This window comes from Sus scrofa, chromosome 13 (genome assembly GCF_054392235.1).
Source record: "Sus scrofa isolate SSC_HxYL_T2T_F1_AM1 chromosome 13, Sscrofa_HxYL_maternal_Yorkshire_Landrace_v2.0, whole genome shotgun sequence".
NCBI classification, from domain to species: Eukaryota; Metazoa; Chordata; class Mammalia; order Artiodactyla; family Suidae; genus Sus; species Sus scrofa.
Genome location: NC_139395.1, coordinates 17110850 through 17136385, shown reverse-complemented (window position 1 = coordinate 17136385; position 25536 = coordinate 17110850). Strand labels below are relative to the sequence as shown.

At 42.7% G+C, this 25536-nt stretch overlaps 1 protein-coding gene across 3 annotated transcripts in view; it reads left to right on the top strand.

Moving 5' to 3' along the window:
• The window catches only part of LOC100517188 (collagen alpha-4(VI) chain-like), a 150103-nt gene that overhangs the window by 14825 nt on the left and 109742 nt on the right, over positions 1–25536 (top strand). For all 3 annotated transcript variants that reach the window (XR_014825028.1, XM_084991763.1, XM_084991764.1), the window contains exons 2-8: positions 1346–1434; positions 6688–7290; positions 11539–12126; positions 13132–13737; positions 16838–17464; positions 22766–23311; positions 23685–24239. Coding sequence is in view for 2 of the 3 variants with exons in the window: in XM_084991763.1 (XP_084847889.1) it covers positions 1359–1434; positions 6688–7290; positions 11539–12126; positions 13132–13737; positions 16838–17464; positions 22766–23311; positions 23685–24239 (3601 nt within the window). In the remaining variant the exon portion in view is untranslated. The remainder of the gene's footprint in view (positions 1–1345; positions 1435–6687; positions 7291–11538; positions 12127–13131; positions 13738–16837; positions 17465–22765; positions 23312–23684; positions 24240–25536) is intronic.

Genomic DNA, 25536 nt, shown 5'->3' with positions numbered 1-25536 from the left:
CCTCATCTCCACCCTGAGATCCTCTCAGGGGGTGTTGAAGGTCAGCAGCTGCAGTGGCTCGTGATTCAGTCCATGTAGAAGCAGACAGCAAGTGCCAGACTCCAGTTCACGCAATAAAATAACGGCTTTATTACGACACAATGTAAAATATTGGGCTTCTATATCTCCACAGATCCTGAGTTTCAAATTAGGAGGAACATGTTTTCACTTTTACATAGTGGGTTTCCAAGAAGATTTATTTTGTTTAATAAGCACTTAAAGAGTGCTTTTGCTGTGCCAGGCATGTATAAAGTGTTTTGTAATAATGAACTTATTTGATCCTGATTGCAAGACTATGAGGTAGATGCTATTATTGCCCACATTTTACCAATGGGGAAACTGAGAAGTGAAGCAACTTGCCCAAGATGAACAACTAAGTAGTGGATCTGATATTCAAACCTAGGTAGTCTGACTCTAAGAATCCATACTTATAATCTTGGACTGCATTCTGCTGAGAATAGTTGCGAGACTGGCTGACTAGGATAAATTTGAGGTATGGAATTCCTGTGTGGCTCAGTGGCTTGGGGATCCAGTATCGTCATTTCTGTGGCTTGGGTCTCTGCTGTGGCGCAGGTTTGATCCCTGGCCCAGGAACTTCCACATGCTATGGACAAGGCCAAGAAAAAAAATAGGAGGTGTTTCCTGTTCCAGTTGGAATATCTCATTCAATGTTATTGCTATGTTGTTCTCATTTTTAACCATATGGACTTTCTTAGGGTCAAAAACTAGAAATGGAATTGGGAGTAGATAATTCTTGTGGAGGCCTTTGGAACTAGATCCAAGTTTAGGGGATGAAAGTTCAGCATCCTCCTTCTTCTGGGAACTTATAAAATATTTTCAGTCTAGCTTGATTTCATCAGGCAGATGTGCTTTTGAGGTACTCGAATACTTCGACATGCCACAGTGTTTATCAGGTCATCCAGTGCTTGTATAAAAATACAAGCAAAATCATCCAGAAATGTTTATGTTCCATCAAATGAATTCAGAGTGTGAAACGGTAGTTCTCTCTCTTGCTCTATATGCTTTCTCCTTTTATGGCCATATCTGGGCCACTTTAAACAGTTGAAGTCTGAGGTATATTTGGGTGTTTACAAAATTCTTCCTGAGTTGGGTCAGCAAGACTGTTTTCCTTGCACAACTGAAAAAATGTGGCAACATGTCCTTCTTTATTTTTATAAAGCTTCCGTTGGTCTGGGGAAAGACATAGTTGTGTGTGCGTGTGTGTGTTTAAATCAACTGTATTGAGGTATAATGAATATGCAATATAATGCACTCATTTAATTCTGAAGCTTCTCTTTCTCTCTAGGTACATATCTAGAATGGAGACTGGGACGACGTTTTGGGGGATCATCTTCCTTGCGACTAGTTTTGGTTTCATCAAATCACAGAGAACTGGTAATACATCAGATTCTTTAAGCCAAAAACAATGACCTTGCCAGGAACATAGTGCTCGTGACCACATTAAAAGAAAATACTATAGGAGTTTCAAAATGAACAAAAGGGAAATGATTCTTTTAAGGAGAACTTAGAATCTGGAAGCTTTTAGTAAATGGTGGGCACACGATTATTTTTTTTTTTCAAAGCTAAACCTCAAATGACAAAAAAATAGATATTAAAAAAGATACTGGAGTTCCCGTCGTGGCGCAGTGGTTAATGAATCCGACTAGGAACCATGAGGTTGCGGGTTCGGTCCCTGCCCTTGCTCAGTGGGTTAAGGATCCGGCGTTGCCGTGAGCTGTGGTGTAGGTTGCAGACGCGGCTCGGATCCCTCGTTGCTGTGGCTCTGGCGTAGGCCGGTGGCTACAGCTCCGATTGGACCCCTAGCTGGGGAACCTCCATATGCTGCGGGAGCGGCCCAAGAAATAGCAACAACAACAACAACAAAAAGACAAAAAGACAAAAAAAAAAAAAAAAAAAAAAAAAAGATACTGTCTTTCTGAATGTGTTACTGGCCTCTCAAATGCTTTTGTAAACACGGGCGTGCTCTGTCGACTCAGCATTTTGCTTTGTCTCCTTTGGCTGTGCTTGTCCTTGGAATAATTGTCATTGTAAGATGGATAGTTTCCATGAGTGCTAGGGACGTGCTAGGGACACCTCTGCAGTTTTTTTTTTTTTTTTTTTGGGCAGTCATTTTAACTTATGGGGACTTTTCAAGATGAAATTATCAAGAGAAGATTGTATGAGTAGCCTGAAGCTCCCACCGAGACAATATGGAGTCTTAAATATTCAAATATAATTACACAGGCTGTTATTTGTTGGGGGAAAAAAACTAGGAAGCTCTCTAAATTTCCCTTCAGCTGATTCCTCTCACTGTGAACAGAAGCTGACAGTGAATGCTCCCATGCTTCAAATACCTTCCAAAATGACAAAGAACTAGTGGTTCAGAAAGTAAGAATGTATGCAAATGTAAAACATCTCTCAAGTTGCCCATGATGACAGCAACACTTATTTGTCTGGAAGATACTCTACAGCTGTGAGAGTTCTCCTGATTGGGAAGATCAGGGAAACACTTCCTGGTCTGAATTTGATCTCTTCTGAGAGATTTTAGGGGGACAAACCAGTCAGTCCTCCCTGGAGCACTCCTGAATCTTCTCCTCCCGAAAGGATTGCATTTTGCAGGCCAAAGGGCCTCATTTACAATCTCCCTGTTCAATAATCCTGACTTCTCTTGGGTTTGTAATCAAGATTAGGCAAACTTCCCAGAGGTGGGGCTCACTATAAGTGGATTTAAAAAAAATTTTTTTTTTTTTTATTGAAGTGTAGTTGACTTACAATGTTGTACTAGTTTCTGGTGTACAACAAAGTGATTCAGTTATATATATATATTTTTTTCTTTTTTCATTTTCTTTTCCATTGTGGCTTATCACAAGATATTGAATAGAGTTCCCTGTGCTATACAGTGGGACCTTGTTGTTTATCCATTCTATATACAATAGTTTGCATCTGCTAATCCCAAACTCCCAATCCTTCCCTCTCCCACCCTCTTCCCCTCTCAGCAACCACAAATCTGTTCTCCATATCTGTGAATCTGTTTCTCTTTCGTTCATTCGTGTCATATTTGTGTCATTTTTAGAAGCTACATGTAAGTGATATCACAGGGTGCTTCTCTTTCTGAGTGGCAAATGAATTCACTGTCCTTGAAGTACACCAACTTTCTCCAGACCTTCTCTGCTGAAACTCTCATGTGGTCTTTGTCCTTCTGTAATGTGGGCTTTACATTTAATCTTCTTTATGTCAGCGGACATCTGGGAACCTGGTTTCTAATACTGGCTCTTTGAACAGATTTACATGAGTTACTTTGCCATTCTAGATCTTATTTTCCTTATCTGTGAGATGGATGAAATTTTTTTTTTTTTTTAATGGCCGCACCTGCGGCATATGGCGGTTCCCAGGCTAGGGGTTGAATTGGGGCTGTAGTTGCTGGCCTATGCCACAGCCACAGCAATGCCAGATCCAAACTGTGTCTGCGACCTACACCACAGCTCATGGAAACACTGGATCCTTAACCCAGGAATCAAACCTGCGTCCTAATGGATGTTAGATTCGTTTCCACTGAGCTGTGATGGGAACTCCTGAGATGGATGAATTGTAGACGTTATTCTATACTTGCACTGTTCAATGTGACGATTTACGTTAATAAATTAAAATTCAGAAGTATTAAATTTTTTTCTCTCAGTCGCACTAGTTACATTTCAAATGCTCAACACTCACATGTACCTAATGGCTACATTATTACATTGCGTAGTCTTATAGGGTTATTCTAGCTCTAGGATTTTCTGATTCCGTTATTTGGTTTCATTCATGTTAAATATTTCCATCCATGTAAGTGACGTCTTTTCCCTTCCTCTCTCCCTTTCTCTTTCCCAAACATTTCCTTCCTCAAATATTTTTTTGGGACTAGTCTATGCTAGACACTTGAGTGCTGGACAGACAAACAAAACTTAAGGCATCTGTTTTCGTGGAGTGCACAGTCTGGTTGGGGAGACGTGTATAAGCACAGGAACACAGGAATGAATGTTACATCACAAACCAAGATAAAAGAACATCATTCTATGGGAATTTACCAGAAGAAGGAAAAAAAGAAAGAAAAAAAGGGGAACAAGAAACTTGATGGAGAGAAAAGCAGGTTTTGTTTTTTTTAATTGCAGTATAGTTGATTTACAATGCTGTGTTAGTTTCTGATGTACAGCAAAGTAAAAAAAAATATATATATATATGTATAAAACTTTTTCAGGTTCTTTTACATTATAGGTTATTACAAGGTAGGGAGTATAGTTCCCTGTTCTATATAGTAGGACATTGTTGTTTATCTATTTTATATATAGTAGTGTGTATCTGTTAATATCAAGCTCCTAATTTATCCCTTCCCCCCCTTTCCTTTTTGGTAACTATAAATTTGTTTTCTAGGTCTATGAGTTTTTTTCTGTTTTGTAAATGAGTTCATTTGTATTTTTGTAAGATTCCACATATATGTGATATCCCATGAAATTGTCTTTCTCAGTATGACTTGCTTCACTTAGTATAATCTCTAGGTCCATCCATGTTGCTGCAAATGGCATTATTACATTCTTTTTTTTTATGGCTGAGTAATATTTAATTGTATATATGTACCACAGCTTCTTCATCCATTTATTTTTCCATAGGCACTTGGGTTGCCTCCATGTCTTGGCTGTTGTAAATTGTGCTGCTGTGGACATCGGGATGGGTGTATCTTTTTGAATTAGAGTTTTCATCTTTTCCAGATATTTGCCCAGGATTGGAGTTGCTGGTTCATATGGTAGCTCTATATTTATTTTTTTAAGGAACTTCCATCCTGTTCTCCACAGTGGCTGCATCAACTAACAGTCTCACCAACAGTGTGGCGGGGGCGGGGAGGAACAGCATGTTATAGGCCAGCAGCATGGAGAGTTTGAGAAGCTGGACGAAGAAGCCTGGAACACAAGGAGTGAAGTATAGAGGACAGTGAGACAAAACTAAAGAGATAGCACAGGGCCAGCCCAAGCCAGTATTTTAAGCTTCCTGGCACAAAACCAAATGCAAGATGTGTTTAACCAGTGTGGGATAATTATGCACTGGGTCACAGAAAAGCAAAGTGGGAGTTGGATGAGATCAGATCATGTGGTCAGCCTCTTATTCTAGAGAAAACAATCCAAGAACCAGAAAGATGAGCTGTTTGCTTAGGACCCGCAGCCACCTGGTGTCTGATTTCCTCTGTGCTGGAGACCAGGGTGGGCCCAGCTGGAGTACCACTTGGCTTGGCCACTGTTGGGATTGTGGTTCTGGTTTTGGGAGAAGTAGTTGCACAATGCAACTTTGAGTTCAGGGGACCAAAGGACAAATGTGAGCCACACCTAGGGAAATGCCAGCCATCAAACTAAATGGGGCCATGTAACTGAGCAGGACCCTATGGGCCCTTCTGGGGAGAGACCCCTCTCCCACATCCTCTGCAGTAGCGCCTCTCTGAAGTACCCAGATAATAGTATCTCATGCATATTTCCTGAGTTTTCCAGATGCTAAAAACAACCATCAAATGGAAGAAATTAACTACTTGAAGATCATGAGCATGTAACGTCCAGACCTTCTGGCATCTAAGGATTGACAATGTTAACTGCCCTGTTGCCTCATCATCAACCAGTCAGAGAATTGTGCATGAGCTGATCACATTCTCTGCGACTCCCTTCCCTCACCTGGCTTTTATAAATGCTTTGTTGAAACCCTTCAGGGAGTCTGGGATTTTGGGGGGTCATGAACTCATCACCTCCTCCACCCCGCCCCTACTCCATTCTCCTTGCGTGGCCCTGCAATAAACCCTTATCTGCTCCACACTCCAGCATTTCAGCTAGTTTGGCCTCCCTGTGCCTCGGGGACCCTAACTTGCATTAATGAGGTAGCAGCCAGGGAGTGCAGAGGTCAAAGCTGGAAAGCTAATGCCTGAGGTCAGGTTGCCTAAGCCAGAGACAGGGACAGGGATAGGGACAGGGATTTGGTGAATGTGCTGTTTTGAAGGAAGACTCTTTAGGACTTGGAAAAGAGCAAGAGAAGTTGAGGTAGGCTAAGGGGAGAAGCAGCCAAGCAAGGATGCAGCTTCCTCCAAAATCAAGCCTTGGCCTGGACTATGGGAGCTGCTGGAGCATAAATAGCACCGTGGATGATTTCAGTGAAGGCAAGGGGGACAGGGTGTTTGTATCTCCAAGAGATTGGCCACCCAAGGTGGTGGTGGCCATATAACTTTCTAGGTGTTTCCCGATGAGGTTGTTCCCAGATTCAGCCAGGAGCAAGTTTCTGGACAGTCTAAGCAGGTAACTTTTGAAGCACTGGCAAAGGGGGTCTAGGTGAGGGTTTCAATAGCATCCTTTACCAGTAGAAGCTGGTTTCTTTTATGAAGTTTAAGGGATGAAAGATGACCATGGTCAGGGGTCTAATTGCAGGGTCTCATGTCTATTAGAATGGAGCAGATGATGACAGGGGAAAAGGGGAGAGGAAGCCATGAGGAAATGTAGGATGATGGCAGTGTGTCTGGGCTGTGTGCATATTAGCTGTCATCAAAGAGCCGTGCGGGCATAAAGGCTCTGAATTGGGACAGATGTGTTCACAGCCAGTACCTGCCAACTTGGTAATGTTTTATCTTAAGTGGACTCTCTTCCCCAGTGTGCAGGGAGGCCTCTGTGGGAGACGTCGTGTTTTTGGTGGACACCAGCATCAGCCCCCAAAACACCCGCAGTGTGCGGGGCTTCTTGTCTATGGTGGTCAATGGCTTCAACATCAGCAAAGAGGCAATCCGCGTGGGGCTGGCCCAATACAGCCACGAGCCCCAATCTGAGTTCCTCCTTTCCACCTACCACCGAAAAGGCGAAGTGCTGAGACACATCCAGAGGTTTCCATTTACGCCTGGGGGCCACAAGATGGGTTTGGCCTTGCAGTTCCTTCTAGATCACCACTTCCAGGAAACCGCAGGGAGCCGGGCAAGCCAGGGCGTGCCTCAGGTTGCCGTGGTGATCAGCGCAAGCCCAACAGAGGACCAAGTGCAGGAGCCTGCTGAGGCCTTCAGGAGTGCAGGCATCCAGCTCTTCGCGGTTGGCGTTGGAGATGCGGTTCCAGGGGAGCTCAGAGAGATTGCTAGCAGCCCTTCGGAGAAGTTTGTCTCCTTTGTGTCCAACTTCTCTGGTCTGGGCAGTCTCGCCCCCAAGCTTCGGCAGCAGCTTTGTGATACTTTGACGAAGGCAGCTCCACCGGTTGGCCATGTCTCTCCAGGTACAAAGGCTTTTCCCTTTTAATTTCTGATCTAGAAGTCACCATTTTATTTCTTTTTCATCCCTCCTATGTATCCCTTCCATGTATGTGCTTGTTTAATTCATTAATTTTAATGTACGTATAGTTGATTTACAGTGTTGTGCTAGTTTTGGTGTATAGCAAAATGATTTAGTTATCTATCTATATATCTATCTCTCCATTCTTTTTTCAGATTCTTTTCCGTTATAGCTTATTCCAAGATACTGAATATAGTTCTCTATGCTATACAGCAGGTCCTTGTTGTTAATTTTTTTTATTTTTATTTTTTCATTCAAAGTAGAGAAACATATTTTACTTATATTTTTTGTTTAGTTATGATTTTTTGACAACTACAGAAAGTTATTAGTATACTTGCAGTCATCTATATTAATCACCTATTAATTGCACATTCGTTGAACAACATATACAGATTTTGCAATTATTTACTTTGTCCTCTTATGTTTATTGAAATGTACTGTCTGCTGAATCTGATAATAACAATTAGGTTTTTATTTTGTATGTCTTTTTTGTTTGTTTGTTTGTTTATTTGCCTCTCTCACAGCATGTGGAAGTTCTCGGGTCAGGAATTGAACCCTGTTTATTTTTTATTTATTTAGTCTTTTTGCCTTTTCTAGGGCTGCTCCTGTGGCATATGGAGGTTCCCAGGCTAGGGGTTGAATTGGAGCTGTAGCCACCGGCCTACACCACAGCCACAGCAACGAGGGATCCGAGCCACGTCTGCGACCTACACCACAGCTCACGGCAACGCTGGATCCTTAACCCACTGAGCAAGGCCAGGGATCAAACCTACAACCTTATGGTTCCTAGTCGGATTCATTTCTGCTGCACCACGATGGGAACTCCCATTTTTATTTTATATTTAATAGTTTGTATCTACTAATCCCAATCTTCTAATTTATCCCCCAGCCCCCTTTCCCCTTTGGTAAGCATAAGTTTGTTTTCTATGTCTGTGAGCCTCTTTCTGTTTTATGAACAAGTTCATTTGTTTTAATATTCCACATATAAGTTGCATCATATGGTATTATGTGGATTTCTCTATCTGACTTCGCTTAGTATGATAATCTCAAGGTCTGTTCATGTTGCCACAAATGGCGTTATTTCATTCTTTTTTTTGGCTGAATAGTTCTTCCCTGTGTATATGTATCACTTCTTTATCCATTCGTCTGTCGATGGAAACTTAGGTTGCTTCCATGTCTTGAATATTGTAAATAGTGCAACTACGGACATTGGGGTGCATATATCTTTTCAAGTTAGAGTTTTTCCCAGATATTGTATGTATTTAATTTTAATTGTAAAATTTCATGAAACCAGCTACACTTTATGCTCCTCTCCAAATATTGGCAAAAAACTTCAACTCTTTTTTATCAATCCTGTGGATCTTACGATGGTTTTATATGTGGATATAGTGTTAGTCTGCTTTTGAAGGAAAAAGCATCTGTTCCTAGAATGAGATTATCATCCTAGATTAACCTGCCCATATTGCCTGGATGGAGGGCAGAGGAGGGGAGAAGGCCTGAAGATCCCTGAGGAAGCTTGCTTTTTCTGCTACCAATGTGTTGGTATAATGTGCTGATTAAGAGGCTGAATTTAGGAAAGAGAAAGTTCTGGGTTAAAAATCCCAGTTCTGCACTTCCTGTGTCATCTTGGACAAGCTACTTTATCTCTCTGAATCTAAATTTTCTTCCTAAGATGATAGTACCTGCCTCAGAGAGTTGTTGAAAGCATTAAATAAAATTATGCAGTTAAAGTGCTTATTATAGCACTTAGCCCATCAGAGGTACCCAGAAGCATTATGGTCATTACTTGTGATGATATACCTGTCATCAACTTTATACATCTGTTGGTGGTGATGGGGCATACACTGGTAGAAATTCTTTATAAATTAATTACTAAACTCTTTAAGAATGCATAGATGTTTGAACAAAGAAAGAAAGGATTTTTTATGAGTTCCATCAAAACCCACAAGAGGATAGGACCTTCATTATTTATTCATTATGCTGATGTTTGTACACAGAGTAGGCGAAGTGGAAGAAGTGCTAAAACTTTTGATCCATCTGATACCACAGTATGTGGTGGCAGTATTGTATTTGTATAGCCAGATTATACACCTTACTTTTTTATAGTGCCTCAAGGTTTACAGAGAGGTTTTATATACAAAGTAATAATAACTGCCATTTGCTTAGTTACATCATTTTCAAAACTTGTTTACATTGCTGACTGATAGAAACATAAGGCAATTTTTTTTTTATTAGATACTTAAGGATATGTATGATGCATAAGGCAATTAGTGTTTTTTTACATAGATACATAAGGCAATTAGTATCATTATTTGCTTTTTGTGGTGGGAAAATTGAGGCCAAAGACAACAAAACTGGATGGCAGAACTTGACCTTGATTCCAGGGCTTTTAGGGCAGATCCATTCCAATGGAAAAAATGTCTTAGATTGTGTTCTTCAGAAGCAGAGCCTGAAGCAAGGATTTGGAAGTATTATTTTTTTATTTTTACTTTTTCCTTTTTAGGGCCATACCCATGCCATGTGGAAGTTCCCAGGTTAGAGGTTGAATTGGAGCTACAGCTGCCAGCCTAGGCCACAGCCACAGCAACGCAGGATCCAAGCTGTGTCTGTGACTTACACCACAGCTCATGGCAGTGCCAGACCCCCTACCCACTGAGCAAGGCCAGGGATTGAACCTGCATCCTCATGGATACTAGTTGGATTCATTTCCGCTGCACCACAGTGGGAACTCCCTGGAAACATTATGTATTACGGAAGAGCTCAGAAAAGAATTTGGTGAGGATGTGGAGGATGCAGGGTAGAGAAGTAGAGGAAAGTAAGGAGGGGTATGATCTCAGGTAAAACTTTCACAGAGGGTAGTTATAGCTTAAGCTTACAGGAGAACTCAGTAAGTTATGTTTCAGGGTTTTTTCTTGACCCAAGGCAAGGAGCTAGGCCTTTGTATATTGTGGGCTTAACAACTGTAACAGCTGAAGAGAAGTCCTCCATGGGGCAAGGTACAGAAATGGTAAAAAAGAAATCCAAGATATATGCACCCTTATGTTCATTTTAGCACTATTCACAATAGCCAAGATGTGGACGTGTCCACTGACAGATGAATGGACAAAGAAGATGTGGTATATACAAGCAGTGGAATATTACTCAGCCATAAAAAAGAATGAAATAACCTGCACCAACATGGATGGATCTTGAGATTATCATACTAAGCGAAGTAAGCCAGACAAAGACAAATACCATATGATAACATTTATACGTGGAATCTAAAATACGACATAAATGAACTTATCTGTGACACAAAAACAGACCCACAGACATACAAAACAGACTTTAGTTGCCAAGGGGGAAGGGGGTGGGGGAGGGATAGATTGGGAGTTTGGGATTAGCAGATGCTAATTATTATATATAGAGTGGATCAACAACAAAGACCTATTGGATAGCATATATTCAATATCCTGTAATAAACCGTAATGGAAAAGAATATGAAAAAGAATATATATACAGATATATATGCATATATGTGAATCACTTTTCTGTACAGCAGAAATTACCACAACATTTATATCAGCTGTACTTCAATAAAATAAATTTAAAAAAGAAAAAAATCCAAAAGGACTTGGGCAGAGCACTGATACTCTCTGCTACAGCTTATCCTCTGTCATCCTCAAAACAACCCTATGAGAGTCTGAGGACTGGTATTAAGACTTCAGTGCTGCAGAGAAGAAAATTGAGTCTCAAAGAGGTGAGTGATAAGTAGATTACACGGCTACAAAGTGGTAGAACTACAATGAGATGTATTATGGAATATGGAGTGTGTCGAGCTGCCTGACTAGTTGGTTTGGGCACCCTCCTGGAGTCAATGTTTATTCCCTCTAAAAAGAGACAGGCCCTCTCTCAGCATGCCGAGAAACCTTTACACAAGTGCTTTTCTTCTTAATGAGATTCAAGGGATTGGCCAAGTGGATTGAAAGATGGAGGCAGGACAGAAACCTTAGAACATGATGAGTGGAAGGAAGGTGAGGTATGAAGGATGTTGTCACTCCTTTGAGCACACTGTCATTTAGGGGTGCCTGAGAACCATGGCCTGTAGGCTGCCTGGCACTGCCCTCCCTTTCTTTGCACCATTCGGCTCCAGTGGTTCTACCCATTGTGAGTGAAGACCCACAGGCCCCACCCCTTTGGTCCTCTCTTACAGCTTGCAGAGAAGCAGCCCTGGCAGACATCGTCTTCCTAGTAGACAGCTCAACCAGCATTGGACCCCAGAACTTCCAGAAGGTGAAGAACTTCCTTCACTCTGTCATCTTGGGGCTTGACATCAGCAGTGACCAGGTCCGAGTGGGACTTGCTCAGTATAATGACAACATCTACCCAGCTTTTCAGCTGAACCAGTACCCTCTAAAGGGTGTGGTCCTGGAGCAGATCCGGAACCTGCCCTATCGTACGGGAGGTACAAACACCGGGAGCGCCCTGGAGTTCATCAGGACCAACTACTTGACGGAGGCAGCCGGCAGTCGGGCCAAGGACGGGGTTCCTCAGATAGTTATCCTGGTGACAGATGGGGAGTCAAATGATGAGGTCCAAGAGGCAGCTGACAAGTTGAAAGAAGATGGGGTTGTTGTGTACGTGGTAGGAGTCAACGTCCAGGATGTCCAGGAGTTGCAAACAATAGCCAGTGAGCCACTGGAGAAGTTTCTCTTCAATACTGAGAACTTCAACATCTTGCAGGATTTCTCTGGAAGCATTCTCCAGACTCTTTGCTCGGCGGTAGAGGGCAAGATCAAAGGTAAGAAGCTGTGTTAAATCCCAGCGTTCCAACTGGGATGTCTAATTCCAGTAAGAGCCAATCTACACCGTTTGTAGTAGGAGCACTTCTGGAGAACGTGGGAGACTTTTCCATTCATGGGAGGAAAAGAACATCTGGTTTTGGAGTCCAGAAGACCTATTTTTTAAATTTAAATTTATTTATTTATTTAGTCTTTTTAGGGCTGCACCCATGTCATATGGAAGATCCCAGGCTAGGAGTCAAATCAGAGCTACAGCTGCTGACCTACTCCACAGCTGCAGCAATGCCAGATCTGAGCCGCATCTGTGACCTACACCACAGCTCATGAGAATGCTGGATCCTTAACCCGATGAACAAGGCCAGGGATTGAACTTGTGTCCTCATGGATTCTAGTCAGATTCATTTCTGCTGAGCCATGATGGGAACTCCAACAATGGATCCTTAATCCACTGAGTGAAGCCAGGGATTGCACATGAGTCCTCAGGCATACTAGTTGGGTTCGTTACCACTGAACCACAATGGGCACTCCTGCTATTTTTTTTTTTAAATCCTGGCTTTGCCACTGTCTAATTTTGCAAGTATAGACAAGCAGTTTCACTTCTACCCTCTGTTTTCCTCATCTGCGAAATGAAGATAATAATACTGGGCTAGTAGCATGGTTTATGAGGATGAAATCAGATAGCGTAAAAAACCCTGTGGCACAAAGCAATTACTTAGTATAGGTTAATTTCCTTTGCCTCCTCCTTTGGTTGAAAAAGCATAATTGAAAGGCATTTTAGTCTAAAAAAGCAGACAGCAAAGGCAGCAGGGTATGGGGGGAGAGAGCCTGTGATAGAGTCTTACACAGCGGATCTGGAGGTACAGGACATACAGTGCTACACAAATATGGTACCTCTCCTTCCTACATTCCTCACACAAGGCCATCCTTGTATTCAATTTTCATGAGATTTTGATTTAATGCGCTTTGTCCTTTGTGTCTTTTCCTCCCCACTTCTCTCATTCCAGAATCTGCCCAGCGCTATGCAGATGTGGTCTTTCTTGCTGACACCTCACAGAACACATCACAGACCAGTTTCCAGTGGATGCAGAATTTCATCTCCAGAGTGGTTGGCATGCTGGATATTGGCAGGGACAAGTATCAGATTGGGCTGGCTCAGTATGGTGCTCAAGGTCACACTGAATTTTTGCTCAACACCTACTGGACCCAGGATGAGATGATGGCTCACATCCGTGAACACTTTGTGCCCCGGGGAGGTTCCAGGAGGACAGGCAAAGCTCTGCGATACCTCCATCAGACCTTCTTCCAGGAGGCAGTGGGAAGCCGGTTTCTCCAGGGTGTTCCCCAATATGCAGTGGTCATTACTGCAGGCAAATCTGAGGATGAGGTCCGCGATGCTGCACAGACATTGAGGGAGAAAGGCGTGAGAGTCATGTCTGTGGGTGTTCAAGACTTTGACAAGAGAGAACTTGAGGAGATGGGGACACTACCCCTTGTATATGAGATACAAGGACAGGAAAGCATTAGACAGGTGATGCAGGATGTGAGTGAGGTGATCCAAGGGACTGGGAAGCTCGAGACCAAAAATGAAGCTGAGAAGGAGCCTGTAATGGGTAAGCTTTGTTCCCTAGGTGTGTGAGCCACTGGGGGTCTTAGCATACTAGGAAAGTCTGGGGAAAGAGCAGAGAAAGAGGGCCTTCTGGGCTCCTTGGTGCCAGGATAGTAGCACCAGAGGATGGGGAAGAGGAGGAGGCATGGATTTGCCTCTTGCATGTACCTTGTATTAGTTAACTATGGTCCCCAAAATGCTTCATGACAAGCCATCCAAAAAGTCGGTGGATGAAGAGTCATTCATTTTCACAGATCTGCTGGGGGTCAGCTGATCTTCATTGGGTTCAACCTCACTAGGCTTTGCTGATGTTACCTGGGATTATTCACAGATTTGGGATTTGGCTGAGGGTTGGCTGATTTACCTTTGTTCTGCTCTGTAACTTCCTCCTGAGATCATTAGGCTAGTCTGGGCATATCCTTTCCATGGGAATTGTGTAAGAGAGAAAACCCAATTGCAAAAGCATTATTCAGACCTCTGCTTCATCCTCTGCTAACATCCCATTGGCAAAAGCAAATCATATGGCTATGTTATCATTAGTGGAGTAAGAAAGTATATTCCTCTCACGGAAGTAAGGTGTAGGGAGTGAATATTTCTGAACAGTAATCCAAGTTACTATATACATTTTCCAGAAAGAGCATTCTGACTTCTCCTTGGAGATGAAGTAAACGCCTTCCTTAGGTTAGCATTCAAGAAGCTTAGGGGAGATGCTATTGCATTTTGAGTGATTCAATTCATAGTGCAGGGTTGTCTGGTGCATTGTTGAAGGTCTAATATCCTAGATCCCTTCCAGTGGCATCCCTAAATCTTAGGATGATTCAAAACACCGCCACATATTTCTGAACATGCCCTGGGGATGGGTACAGTGGTTGAGAACCACCGAGTTAATTTCCTGCCAAGCACTTTTATACATTCTAACCACTAGCCAAACTGAACTACTCACCGTTTTATGTGTATGTGTCATGCTTTCTCATCTCTGTCTCTGCCCTTAGACAGACTACACTATCAGCCTGAAATGCCCACAGTCAAAACTTTATCCTTCAGTTTTTAAGTTACCTGCCTGGTGGAGCATCCCCACAGATAGCAGTGATTCCTCCTTTCTCTGAACTGTCATAGCTCTGCCCAGACCTCTCAACATCTAGAGCTTGAGATGGAGTCCTTGGTGTTTTATAATCAGAAAAGACAAGCACATGTGAGATAAGAAGAGGAAAATCCAGGCAGAGATAACTAGGAATGAAGACGCACCTATGGACACTACATGAAGTAGAAATAGAGCAAAGGGAGAGTGTAGCGGAGAACCTGCTCTGGGGGGGTTGTGTTGGTCTCTCAATAATGGGTGTGATGGGAAAGTGGAGGAGGACCTTCTTGCTTAGGGGAAGAATGAGGGTGTGGGAGTGGGAATGGGCTGGACAGATGTAGAAGAAAGTGAAAAAAAGGAGCCAGTTGAGATTTGGGGGGAGAGTTTAGAAATAGAGGGATGAGACTGGATGAGGTAGGATGAGCCTCTCTTACAGAATAGAGTCCCAGAGGCACTTTTTCAGCAGAAAAAAAATGCCACGGCCAAAGTGGTCTTTTAGGAAGGCTGCAGTGGGAAGGTGGATTCCATAGGACTCAGAAGGACTTTAAGGCTGGGGGCTGTCTTCTTTCTACAAAGGGAGGATGCCTGGGTCTAGCTTGATGGTGGCTCTGATAATGAGGAAATGGGTACCTGCAGGTGAAGGAAGGGAGACATCAGAGATACTTGCAGTTTCTAGAGAAGGCGTTTCACACTTGGAAAAATCAGGGGCAACACCCTCATTTTAAATCTAGGATTGATTTTTTATAAAGTTTGTTTTATTGAAGTATATTTGTTTTACAGTGTTATGGTAATTTCATATCTAGGATTGATTTTTGATTCTTTATTTAAAAAAAGGGCCAAGGGAAAATTTCAGGACATCAGGAGACCAAAGATAAGTCAAAGGGTTTTTATGTTCCCCTTATATTTTCTTCTCTAAACTTTGGTTCACACTGGTTTCAGCCTTCTGCATGTGTGGTTTGGGTTCTCTGCTAGAGAGATTTCTGTTTTCTTATGTCAAAGTAGATTTGGACCTTTTTGGTATTAGCTTTCCCTACATCAGGCCCTGCCTTAAATTGGGAGGGAAAGTTCTGGACTCCCTTTGGAAGGGAGTTGATGCATTTCAGAGCCCCATTAGCCCATTTGAGGCAGGTTAAAGAAATAGTTCTTTCAATAGCAAAATGAAACATCCGGTTGTCTCAATTTTTGGACAAAGATTTTTCACAGCCACTTGCAATATTTCCTGTTGCCTCTGTTAAAATGACATGAAACTTAGCAGAGAAAGGTGTATGAGTTGTCACCAATTTGTTATTTCCATCTTTTACCAAAAGAGGAACAATTGTTAAATCAAGAAGGTGCCAGGCCTGGAGTTCCCACTGTGGCTCAGTGGAAACGAATCTGACTAGTACCCATGAGGATGCAGGTCCAATCCCTGGCCTTGCTCAGTGGCTTAAGGATCTGGCGTTGCCGTGAGCTGTGGTGTAGGTCACAGATGCAGCTCAGATCTGGCGTTTCTGTGGCTGTGGCATAGGCCAGCGGCTACAGCTCTGGGAATCTCTATATGCCTAGGGTGTGGCTATAAAAAGACAACAACAAAAAATGTGTCAGGCCTAGAGATGGGAATTTGACCCAGGGCTTCTTGAAACCAGAAAAAGGCAGGAAGAAACAAACAAACCACGAGTCAAACAAGGCTCAGATGTTTCTAATGGACTTAGATGAATTGAAAAATGATCTGAAAGCACTTTCTTGTGGCTATTCATATATTTACATATTTTGCAAGTGATGTAAACATACTTGCATGAGAAAAATTTTGAGCCCCGTGATGTTCTTTGACTGTCATGCCAAGTGATGGTCATAAAGCTTCCACTAACTTCTAATTATCATTAAGTAAGTTATTATAAAATGTACTATTTACAATTTGTAACACTCACTGTATTATCACAGTATATAAAAGTAGACCATAATACTATTTTTGTGTACAAAATGAGTGTTGTCTTTATTCCTCTATCCTCCTGCTGAAGCCCTTCTTTCTGCTTTTGTTTGTTTGTAGCATGCCCGACTGCTATTCCGGCCGACCTAGTATTCCTCATTGAGGAATTTAGCAGGGCTGGGCAATCGAATTTCCAACTAGTCGTCAGTTTCTTGAAGACCACCATTGGCTCTCTAAGTATTCATCCGGATGTTGTGAGAGTTGGCTTGGTCTTTTACAGTGACGAACCACGGCTGGAGTTTGCACTGGATGCATTTCAGAATCCAGCTCAAATCTTGGAGCATCTGGACAAATTAGCCTATAGGGAAAGAAGAGGAAAGACCAAGACTGGCACTGCTTTGGGTTTCCTAAGGGAGAAGGTGTTCATTCGGGAGAAGGGCAGCAGGTCTGAGCAAGGTGTGCAGCAGGTGGCTGTGGTCATCACGGAAAGCTTCTCCCAGGACAACGTGTCCAGACCAGCTTCCCTGCTCCGAAGGGCAGGAGTGACCATCTACGCAGTGGGCATCCAGCATGACTCGGAGAGCATGGACCTGGAAAAGATAGCATCATATCCTCCTTGGAAACATGTCATCCCCCTGGATTATTTGCAACTGGCCAATGTGGGAAGCAAGATTAAGAACCAGCTCTGCCCTGAGATTGTGGGCACAAGGGCCTTCGTGTCAGGGATGGGCCGTGCCCTACAAGAAGGTAGGAGCATCTTTTCCAAATGTAATCTTTTATTTTTTTAAAAAAATCTTTACTCTGCTTGCTCCATACACCTACCTCCTCTACCCCTCACCTAAGAAAAGAGTCTGGAGTCAATTCATTTAAAAACAGAAACAAAGCATAAAATCCTAATTGTGTTTTGATTCTGTACAGTGCAGAATATGAAGTAAAAAGTGAACATGCGTCCCTCTTATTTTTTTTTTGTCGTGCCCACCACATGCAGCGACTCCCAGGCCAGTGATTGAACCTGCACCGCAGCAGTAACCACAGCCACAGCAGTGACAATGCCAGATCCTTACCCCACTGAGCTACCAGGGAACTCCTTCCCTCTTCTTACCCCTCATTCTTTTTAACAAAGAATTTGATGACAATATGTGCATATTTACAGTAGAAGCTGTAGAGATCTGAGTGTGGATTGACCAAATATAGTCACTTAAAGCAGGGATTTATTTCTAAAAAGACACAAACATTCTTGAATTTAAACATTTTAACTTAAAACATAGTGAAGGAACCCTAACTTGCCAATCTTCTGCAGGGCCACGTCTTCTTTGAATATGAGCCCCGCTGATTGGAGTTCCATGTATTTTCTTCATTAATCATCCGATGTGTATTTTCTCATAATTTCCAGTTTGTTTCTTTCATGTGGGAAGAGAACATAACTTTTGAAACAGTCTCAGTACAGAAATCCTTATTGATTTTTATGATCTCAAAATGCAATCATCTTTTGCAATGCTGTCTAGTACATCACCAATTTCTTTTACAACAACTTGCCTTTATTGGGTCTTTTCTACGCCATTAACCTGGTTTTCATAGATGCAGTAACCTTCTTTTATTCACACTCACATCCTCTTGACTTGCTGTGTAATTACTGTAACAAAACGGCCGTAAATAGGCTGGAGACAAACCCATGTCACTCCTGGTAGGCTTAATCTTCCATGGAGCGAAGCAGAGCTGTATTCAACTGGAGGTCTCAAGGGGAGGCACTCAATGTATTGTGGGAGCAGCACTTGTGTTCCAGAGGGAAGAGAGAATATCAGTTATCTGGCGAGTTACTCTTATAGAAGTCAGTTAGGAGAGCTGCTCCTGTATCCGCAGTTAAAAGAAAAACACGAGAGAAACATACAAGTCAAGTATATCGCCCTGAGGCCAAACTGCCCGGATTTTTTAAATTGTAGTATAGTTAATTTAAAATATTAATTTCTTCTGTATAGCAGAGTGATTCAGTTATACACACACTTTTTTTTCAGATTCTTTTCCGTTACAGCTTATTACAAGATAGCTCGCTGTGCCCAAACTGCCTGAATGCCTGAATTTTATTATTTTTGGCCACGCCCATGGCATGTGGAAGTTTCTGGGCCAGGAATCAACCTGAGTCACAGCAATGACAATGTTGAATCCTTAACGGCTAGGCCACCAGGGAACTCCGCAAATGCCTTAATTTTAAATCCCAAATTTGTCACTTCTGGGCTGTCGTAAATATCTTTGTGTCTGTCTGTCTACTTGTCTATTTTTGTCCACTTATGCTAGTGTTTTTTAGATTTGAATCACAATTATTGAAAAAAGGTGGCAACTTGAAATGTAGATGATTAACTTAAAAATTCAAGGCTGTGATTATCTTCTTCATCTTTGGAGAAAATCACTGAGCTTTTTCCTTTTTTAAAAATAACCATGAAATGATTTTGTAATTTCTTGACTACTTGTGTGGAAGCCTAGAGATTTAACAAATCTAAATGAATTCCTGTATTTCTCTTTGGACAGTATTTTTTTTTTTTTTTTTTTTTTTTGTCTTTTCTGGTGCCATACCTGAGGCACATGGAGGTTCCCAGGCTACGGTTCTAATCGAAGCTGTAGCCCCTGGCCTACGCCACAGCCACAGCAACGCCAGATCCGAGCCAAGTCTGTGACCTATACCACAGCTCATGGCAATGCCAGATCCTTAACTCACTGAGTGAGGCCAGGGATCGAACCTGCAATCTCATGGTTTCTAGTTGGATTCGTTAACCACTGAGCCATGACGGGAACTCCCTGGCCTGTATTTTTTAGGCCCTTTCTCTGTTTGGGGAATGAGGAGCATAATCATTAAATATGAATTTCACTGGCTTGTGCACCCCCTGCCTGTATTTTGTAGGGAAGAGAGAGAGATACCTCCTTTGCCCTCCCTTTGGTTCACAAATGGTATAAAGAGTTGAGAGTTGATTTCTTTTCCAGGCTTTATAGCAGCTAAAAAGAAACCTAGAATCAGGAAAATCAGCCCAAAGTCTAGGATGATTGGGGCTGGGGGTAGTAACTTAGAGGTAAATAGATGTTGGGGCTATTTTACCAGAATTTTGTCCTGGGTAATTATAATATTGCCACTTATTGATCATCTGCTACATGTCAGATCCTCTGCTAAGCATTTTATGTATGTAATAGATGTGCATGCATAGCAGCATCAGACTTAACCCCCTCCTCCCAAATTTCCATCTGCCAAGCTTGGCAGTAATGCATCATATCAGGCAGTACTTGAGTCTCTTGGCTCCTGCGGATGGTACAGAAAACCTGGGTGGGGCTAGCTGCAGAGTTGTCTCTTCTTGCATGGTGGTCTTTTTCTCAGACCCAGGACAGCTACAGACTTCCTACCAGTGGGTGCTGGTAAGGCTCCTTTTTCTGCCTTCTCTTTTCCTAAATGCCTCTCCATTCTCTTAAGCACTCAGCCAACACTTTGAAAGCCACAACCTTTCCTATGCCTGCCCCTCTAGGGTAAGGTTGTCAGATAAAATATAGGAAGCCCAGTTAACTTTGATTTCATTCAGGTAAACAACAAATACCTTTTTTTTTTTAAGCATAAGGATGTCTCACGTATTACATGGACCAAAGTCCTCCCAAACGATGGCCTGAGCAAGGGAGCCCAGCTCCTGCTTTGGGCCACTTCCCTTTTGGCCAGGAACATGAAAAAGCTTTTGATTCTTTCCTGGCTTGAGGGACTCCAGAGATTAATAACACAAGGCTGAAATGATCAAGAAGAAAATTGTGTCTCATTTTTCCGGGGGTGGTGGTGGGGGATGTGCTAGAGGACAAAAATAAAACAATGAGTGATATAACTGTGATTTTTTAATACTTAGTTCTGCTGTGTTTCCATGATCTTATTGATCTTCACAGTAAACTTACTAGGTAGTTGTTAAGATTCTCATTTGAGGAAGTTCCCGCTTTGGCTCAGCGGTAATGAGCCCGACTAGTATCCCTGAGGTTGTGGGTTTGATCCCTGGCCTTGCTCAGTGGGTTGAGGATCTGGCGTTGCTGTGAGCTGTAATGTAGGTCACAGATGTGGCTTAGATCTTGCGTTGCTCTGGACTGTGGTGTAGGTTGCAGACATGGCTCAGATCCTTAGCTGCTGTGGCTGTGGCATAGGCTGGCAGCTACAGCTCCGATTTCGACCCCTAGCCTGGGAAACTCCATATGCCTTGGGTGAGGCCCTTAAAAAAAACATAAAAAGACAAAAAAAAAAATCTCATTTGACATATTAGGGAAATGCAGTGGGGTGAAACCTGCTAGTGAGTGGTGGAGGTAGGATTTAAATACAGAGACTTTTGTCCTTTGGAGTCTAGGCTTTAATACAAAATGGTTCATTTAAGTAAGGCTCATTGAAAGTTTTATATTAACTTTAGTTAATCAAATTAAATTAAGTTTTAGAAAGTATACTCTCTTGTCCACGTATTTAAAAAATATAACTTGGAGCTCCCACTGTGGTGCAATGCAATCAATGGCATCCTAGGATGTGGGTTTGACCCCCTGCCTGGCACAGTGGGTTAAGGATCTGGTATTGCCTACAGCTGTGGCTTAGGTGGAGACTGTGGCTTGGATTTGATCCTGGCCTGGGAGCTCCATATGCTCTGGGCAGCCAAAAAAACCCCAACAGCAACAAAACCCACAAAAAACCCAGTATAACTTGCAGGGGAAGTGCTACTAAATGCAAGTTTGGGTGCCTGACACCCAGTGAGGTTAAACAAAGGGTTTGGTGCAGAGAAAGTTTTGGAGCAGAGAAAGGTTTATTGCAGGGCTATGCAAGAAGATAGGTGGCTTATTCCTTAAAAACACTGAACTCCTTGAAGGCTTTCAGCAAAGCCTTTTATAGGAAAGGTGAGGGAGGGGTGTGGTTGGTTGTTGCCAGCTGCTTAGTGTGGGAATCCTTTGTTCTTGCAGCTGTCCAGGTAGGTCAAGTTACTATGTTCCTGCAAACCTCCAACAAGACAACTGTTATTTTCTGTTCTTTTTATCTCTATATGAATGGACCCATAAAGGTCAGAGTGCTGATAATAGGCTATTCTCCATATTTCAGAGTACAGACAACATTCTTTTTTATAGGGTCACACCTTTGGCATATTGAAGTTCTCAGGCTAGGGGTTGAGTTGGAGCTACAGCTGCTGGCCAATGCCACAGCCATAGCAATGCCAGATCTGAGCCACGTCTGCGATGTACACTACAGCTCACAGCAGTGACAGACAGATCCTTAACTCACTGAGGGGGGCCCGGGGTTGAACCACATCCTCATGGATACTAGTCAGGGTCGTAACCCACTGAGCCACAAAAGGAACTCCATGGCAACATTGCTTTACAAAAGGTGAGAGCCAGAATGACTGAGCACAGGCAACAGCACAAAAGTTAGTAAAAGAAACAGGTCTAATATGGAGACAGATTTGTTCTTCGCTATTACAGAAGCAGGGATAATGGGTGCTGAGACAATCCATAGCTTCAAGTATGCTGTGATATTTTACTGTCACAACATGTTGTTCAGGATGCTGTTCTCAACATCCTCGCTTGAGCAGTGTCAAGTAATATTTACCTCATGTCTCTAAGTGGAGTTCATCAAAAATAGACTCTGAAAAGAAAATATAGATAGAAATGATTTATCTGGGAGGTGAGTCTCTGCTCTGTCAGGGGAGTAGAGATGGGGGAGAGGCTGGGAAGGCAGCTAGTACAAGCTGAGTTGGTAAGCTGGTTATTGCTGAAGGCACTGTTGTGGACTCATGGAGGCTGTGTCGTCCCACCCAAGGGCGGGGAGGAGCTGGGGTATTTATTCATTACCCCCTGCCAATCACAGGCTCCTGGCTGCTCCAACTCCCTCCTAGGCTTGCCTAGTGTATGGGCTGATCATGCTCCTGACTGAGAGTATCCTAGGCAGGGTCTCAGGTGTTTTTAATAACAAGGCAACAATGAGGGCCGAGGGCATGTGGGAGGATCCATATCAACAGCTTTGCTATGTTCCACCTGATGTGCTGTTCTAATGGGTTGCTTCTTCTTGCCTAGGCTGTGTGCATATTGAGAAAGCAGACATTTACTTCCTCATTGATGGGTCTGGCAGCATCTTCCACAATGATTTTTTGGAAATGAAGGTGTTCATGAATGAAGTGATAAAGATGTTCCATATCGGGCCTGACAGAGTACAGTTTGGAGTTGTTCAGTACTCAGATGAAATCAATAGTCAATTTACCCTTAACCAGCATCCCAGTGTGGAAAGGCTGAAGGTGGCCATCGATGGCATCCAGCAGAAGGGAGGTGGAACCATGACAGGTCAGGCTTTAGGTAACATGGTTAAGATATTTGCAGACACTGCTCGCAGCAACGTGCCTTGGTATCTCATCGTCATCACTGATGGCCAATCTATGGACCCGGTGGCTGAGGCTGCAGAGGCATTGAGGGGAGATGGAGTCACCATTTACGCTATTGGAGTCAGAGATGCTAACACTGTTGAGCTTCGAGAGATAGCTGAAGACAGAATGTTTTTTGTGCATGATTTTGATTCCTTGAAGGCCATCCAACAAGAAGTGGTACAGGACATCTGCTCCTCAGAGAGTAAGAATTTTTTCCTTCAATTTCTCTCCCCCGTTCAAGTATATATGTTGAATCTATTTGAAGAGGCTTCATTCTCAAAGTGTAGATTCACAGGTCTAAAAGTGAGCATTGGACATGGAGTGACCATGACCTAGAATGAACTAAGCCAGTCAAATTTTGTATCTTTATCATATAGCTGTGTTTTATTTTGAGACTACTTTGTGCTAGGTCACAGCAAATTTATGTTATTGACTTCCTTTTCTACCCCCTTTAAAAATTCTTTCATGTTGTATAGCTGTCAACTCCAACTCTCTCTAGAGATTTGTAATGAATTGGTTTCACACTCTGAGTGGATGTTCTGTTTTGCTTCTTGCCCCCTCCCCTCACCCCACAGCCTGTAAGAATAGGAAAGCTGACATTATCTTCCTTATGGATGGTTCAGAATCCATCTCCTCAAAAGACTTTGAAAAGATGAAGGATTTCATGAAGCGAATGGTGAACCAGTCTAATATTGGTGCTGATGAAATTCGGATTGGCCTTCTGCAGTTCAGCTCAAACCCCCAGGAAGAATTCAGGCTCAACCAATACTCCTCAAAAGTGGACATTCACAGAGCCATCTCAAATGTTAAGCAAATCAGTGATGGCACCTACACTGGGAAAGCCTTGCGCTTCACTCTGCCGTTTTTTGGCAGTTCTAGAGGAGGGAGGCCCAGTGTTCCTCAGTATTTGATTGTGATCACTGACGGGGTCGCCCACGACAATGTAGCCGTACCAGCCCAGGCTCTCAGGGACAGAAACATAATTATTTTTGCCATTGGGGTAGGAGAAGCCAAAAACGCTCAGCTTTTGGAGATCACTAATGACCAGAGCAAAGTGTACTATGAAGAAAAATTTGACTCCCTGCAAAACCTGGAGAAGGAAATTCTTTACAGGGTCTGCATTCCGCAAGGTAAGTGACAGAGGATTTGTTATTTGAACTGCAAACCCATGGTAGGTGTCAGGGACCCAGCTGGATCTCTTAATAAAATAAAGCTAATCCTTCCAGGCGTCCCTTGGAGAACCTTTTTTTTTTTTCCTTAAAAAAACTTATTTTATTGAAGTACTGTTGATTTACGCTGTATAACAAAGTGATTCAGTTATGCACACTTACTCTTTTTTATGTTCTTTTCCATTATGGTTTATTACGGGGCATTGAATATAGTTCCCTGTGCTATACAGTAGGACCTCGTTCATCCATCCTATATACAGTAGTTTGTCTCTGCTAATCCTAAACTCCCACTCCATCCCTCCCCCCTTTTAATCATTCCGGTGTCATCACCACTCTGGACTCTGAAGGGCTGCTCCTTCTCAGAACTGTCTACTAAGTCCTCACAAGTCTTCCTTTATTCCTTGTAGAGAGATGAAACCACACTGGGATGTGCAAACACAACCTACTGAAGACTGGGGTACAGGGAAAGGAAAACAAGTAGAGAATAATACACGGGTCTCTCTAGTTTGTTGCCAGTCGGTTTCCTTAGGGGGAAGGTCATCCTCAATCCCATTTTTATCTACTCAGTCTTTTATCCCAAACAGCAAGATCCAGAGACAAGAGTTCCTCTTCCCAACAATCTGGGTCTCCTTCTGCTTTTTCCCTAAGACTTGCCTCTTAGGGGCAGTTGACCAGACAGTGTCTTCGTGGACGACCCACCTCCCACCCCTGAGATTCTCTAGCACAACCACATTCTTAATCGGAAGAGCTAACTTTTAGATGGTGTTTTTTATGCAGGCCCTATTCCAAGGGATCCCATAGGTTAAAACATTCCATCTTCACATAACTTTTTTAATAGATAGTATTTTACAAATGAGGAAACTAAGACACTAAAAAGTCAGGTTATTTGGCCCAAGTAAATCATAGAGATGAGATGTGAGCTTGAGGCAGTCTGGATCTAGAGTGTGTGTACTAAGTACTGTTTTCTGTTGCCTTTGGATATGGTGTCATAAAGCACAACGGGGCCTGTCAAACTAACATGTATTTGAATCACCTGAAGATCTTGTTAAAATGCAGTTTCTGATTCAGTAGGTTGGGTTGGAATTCTGCTTTCCTTTTTTTTTTTGGTCTTTTCAGGGCTGCATTTGCGGTGTATGGAAGTTCCCAGGCCAGGGGTCAAACTGGAGTTGCAGCTGACAACCTATGCCACAGCCACAGCAAGGCCAGATCCAAGCTGTATTTGCAACCTACACAGCAGCTCACAGCAACGCCGGATCCT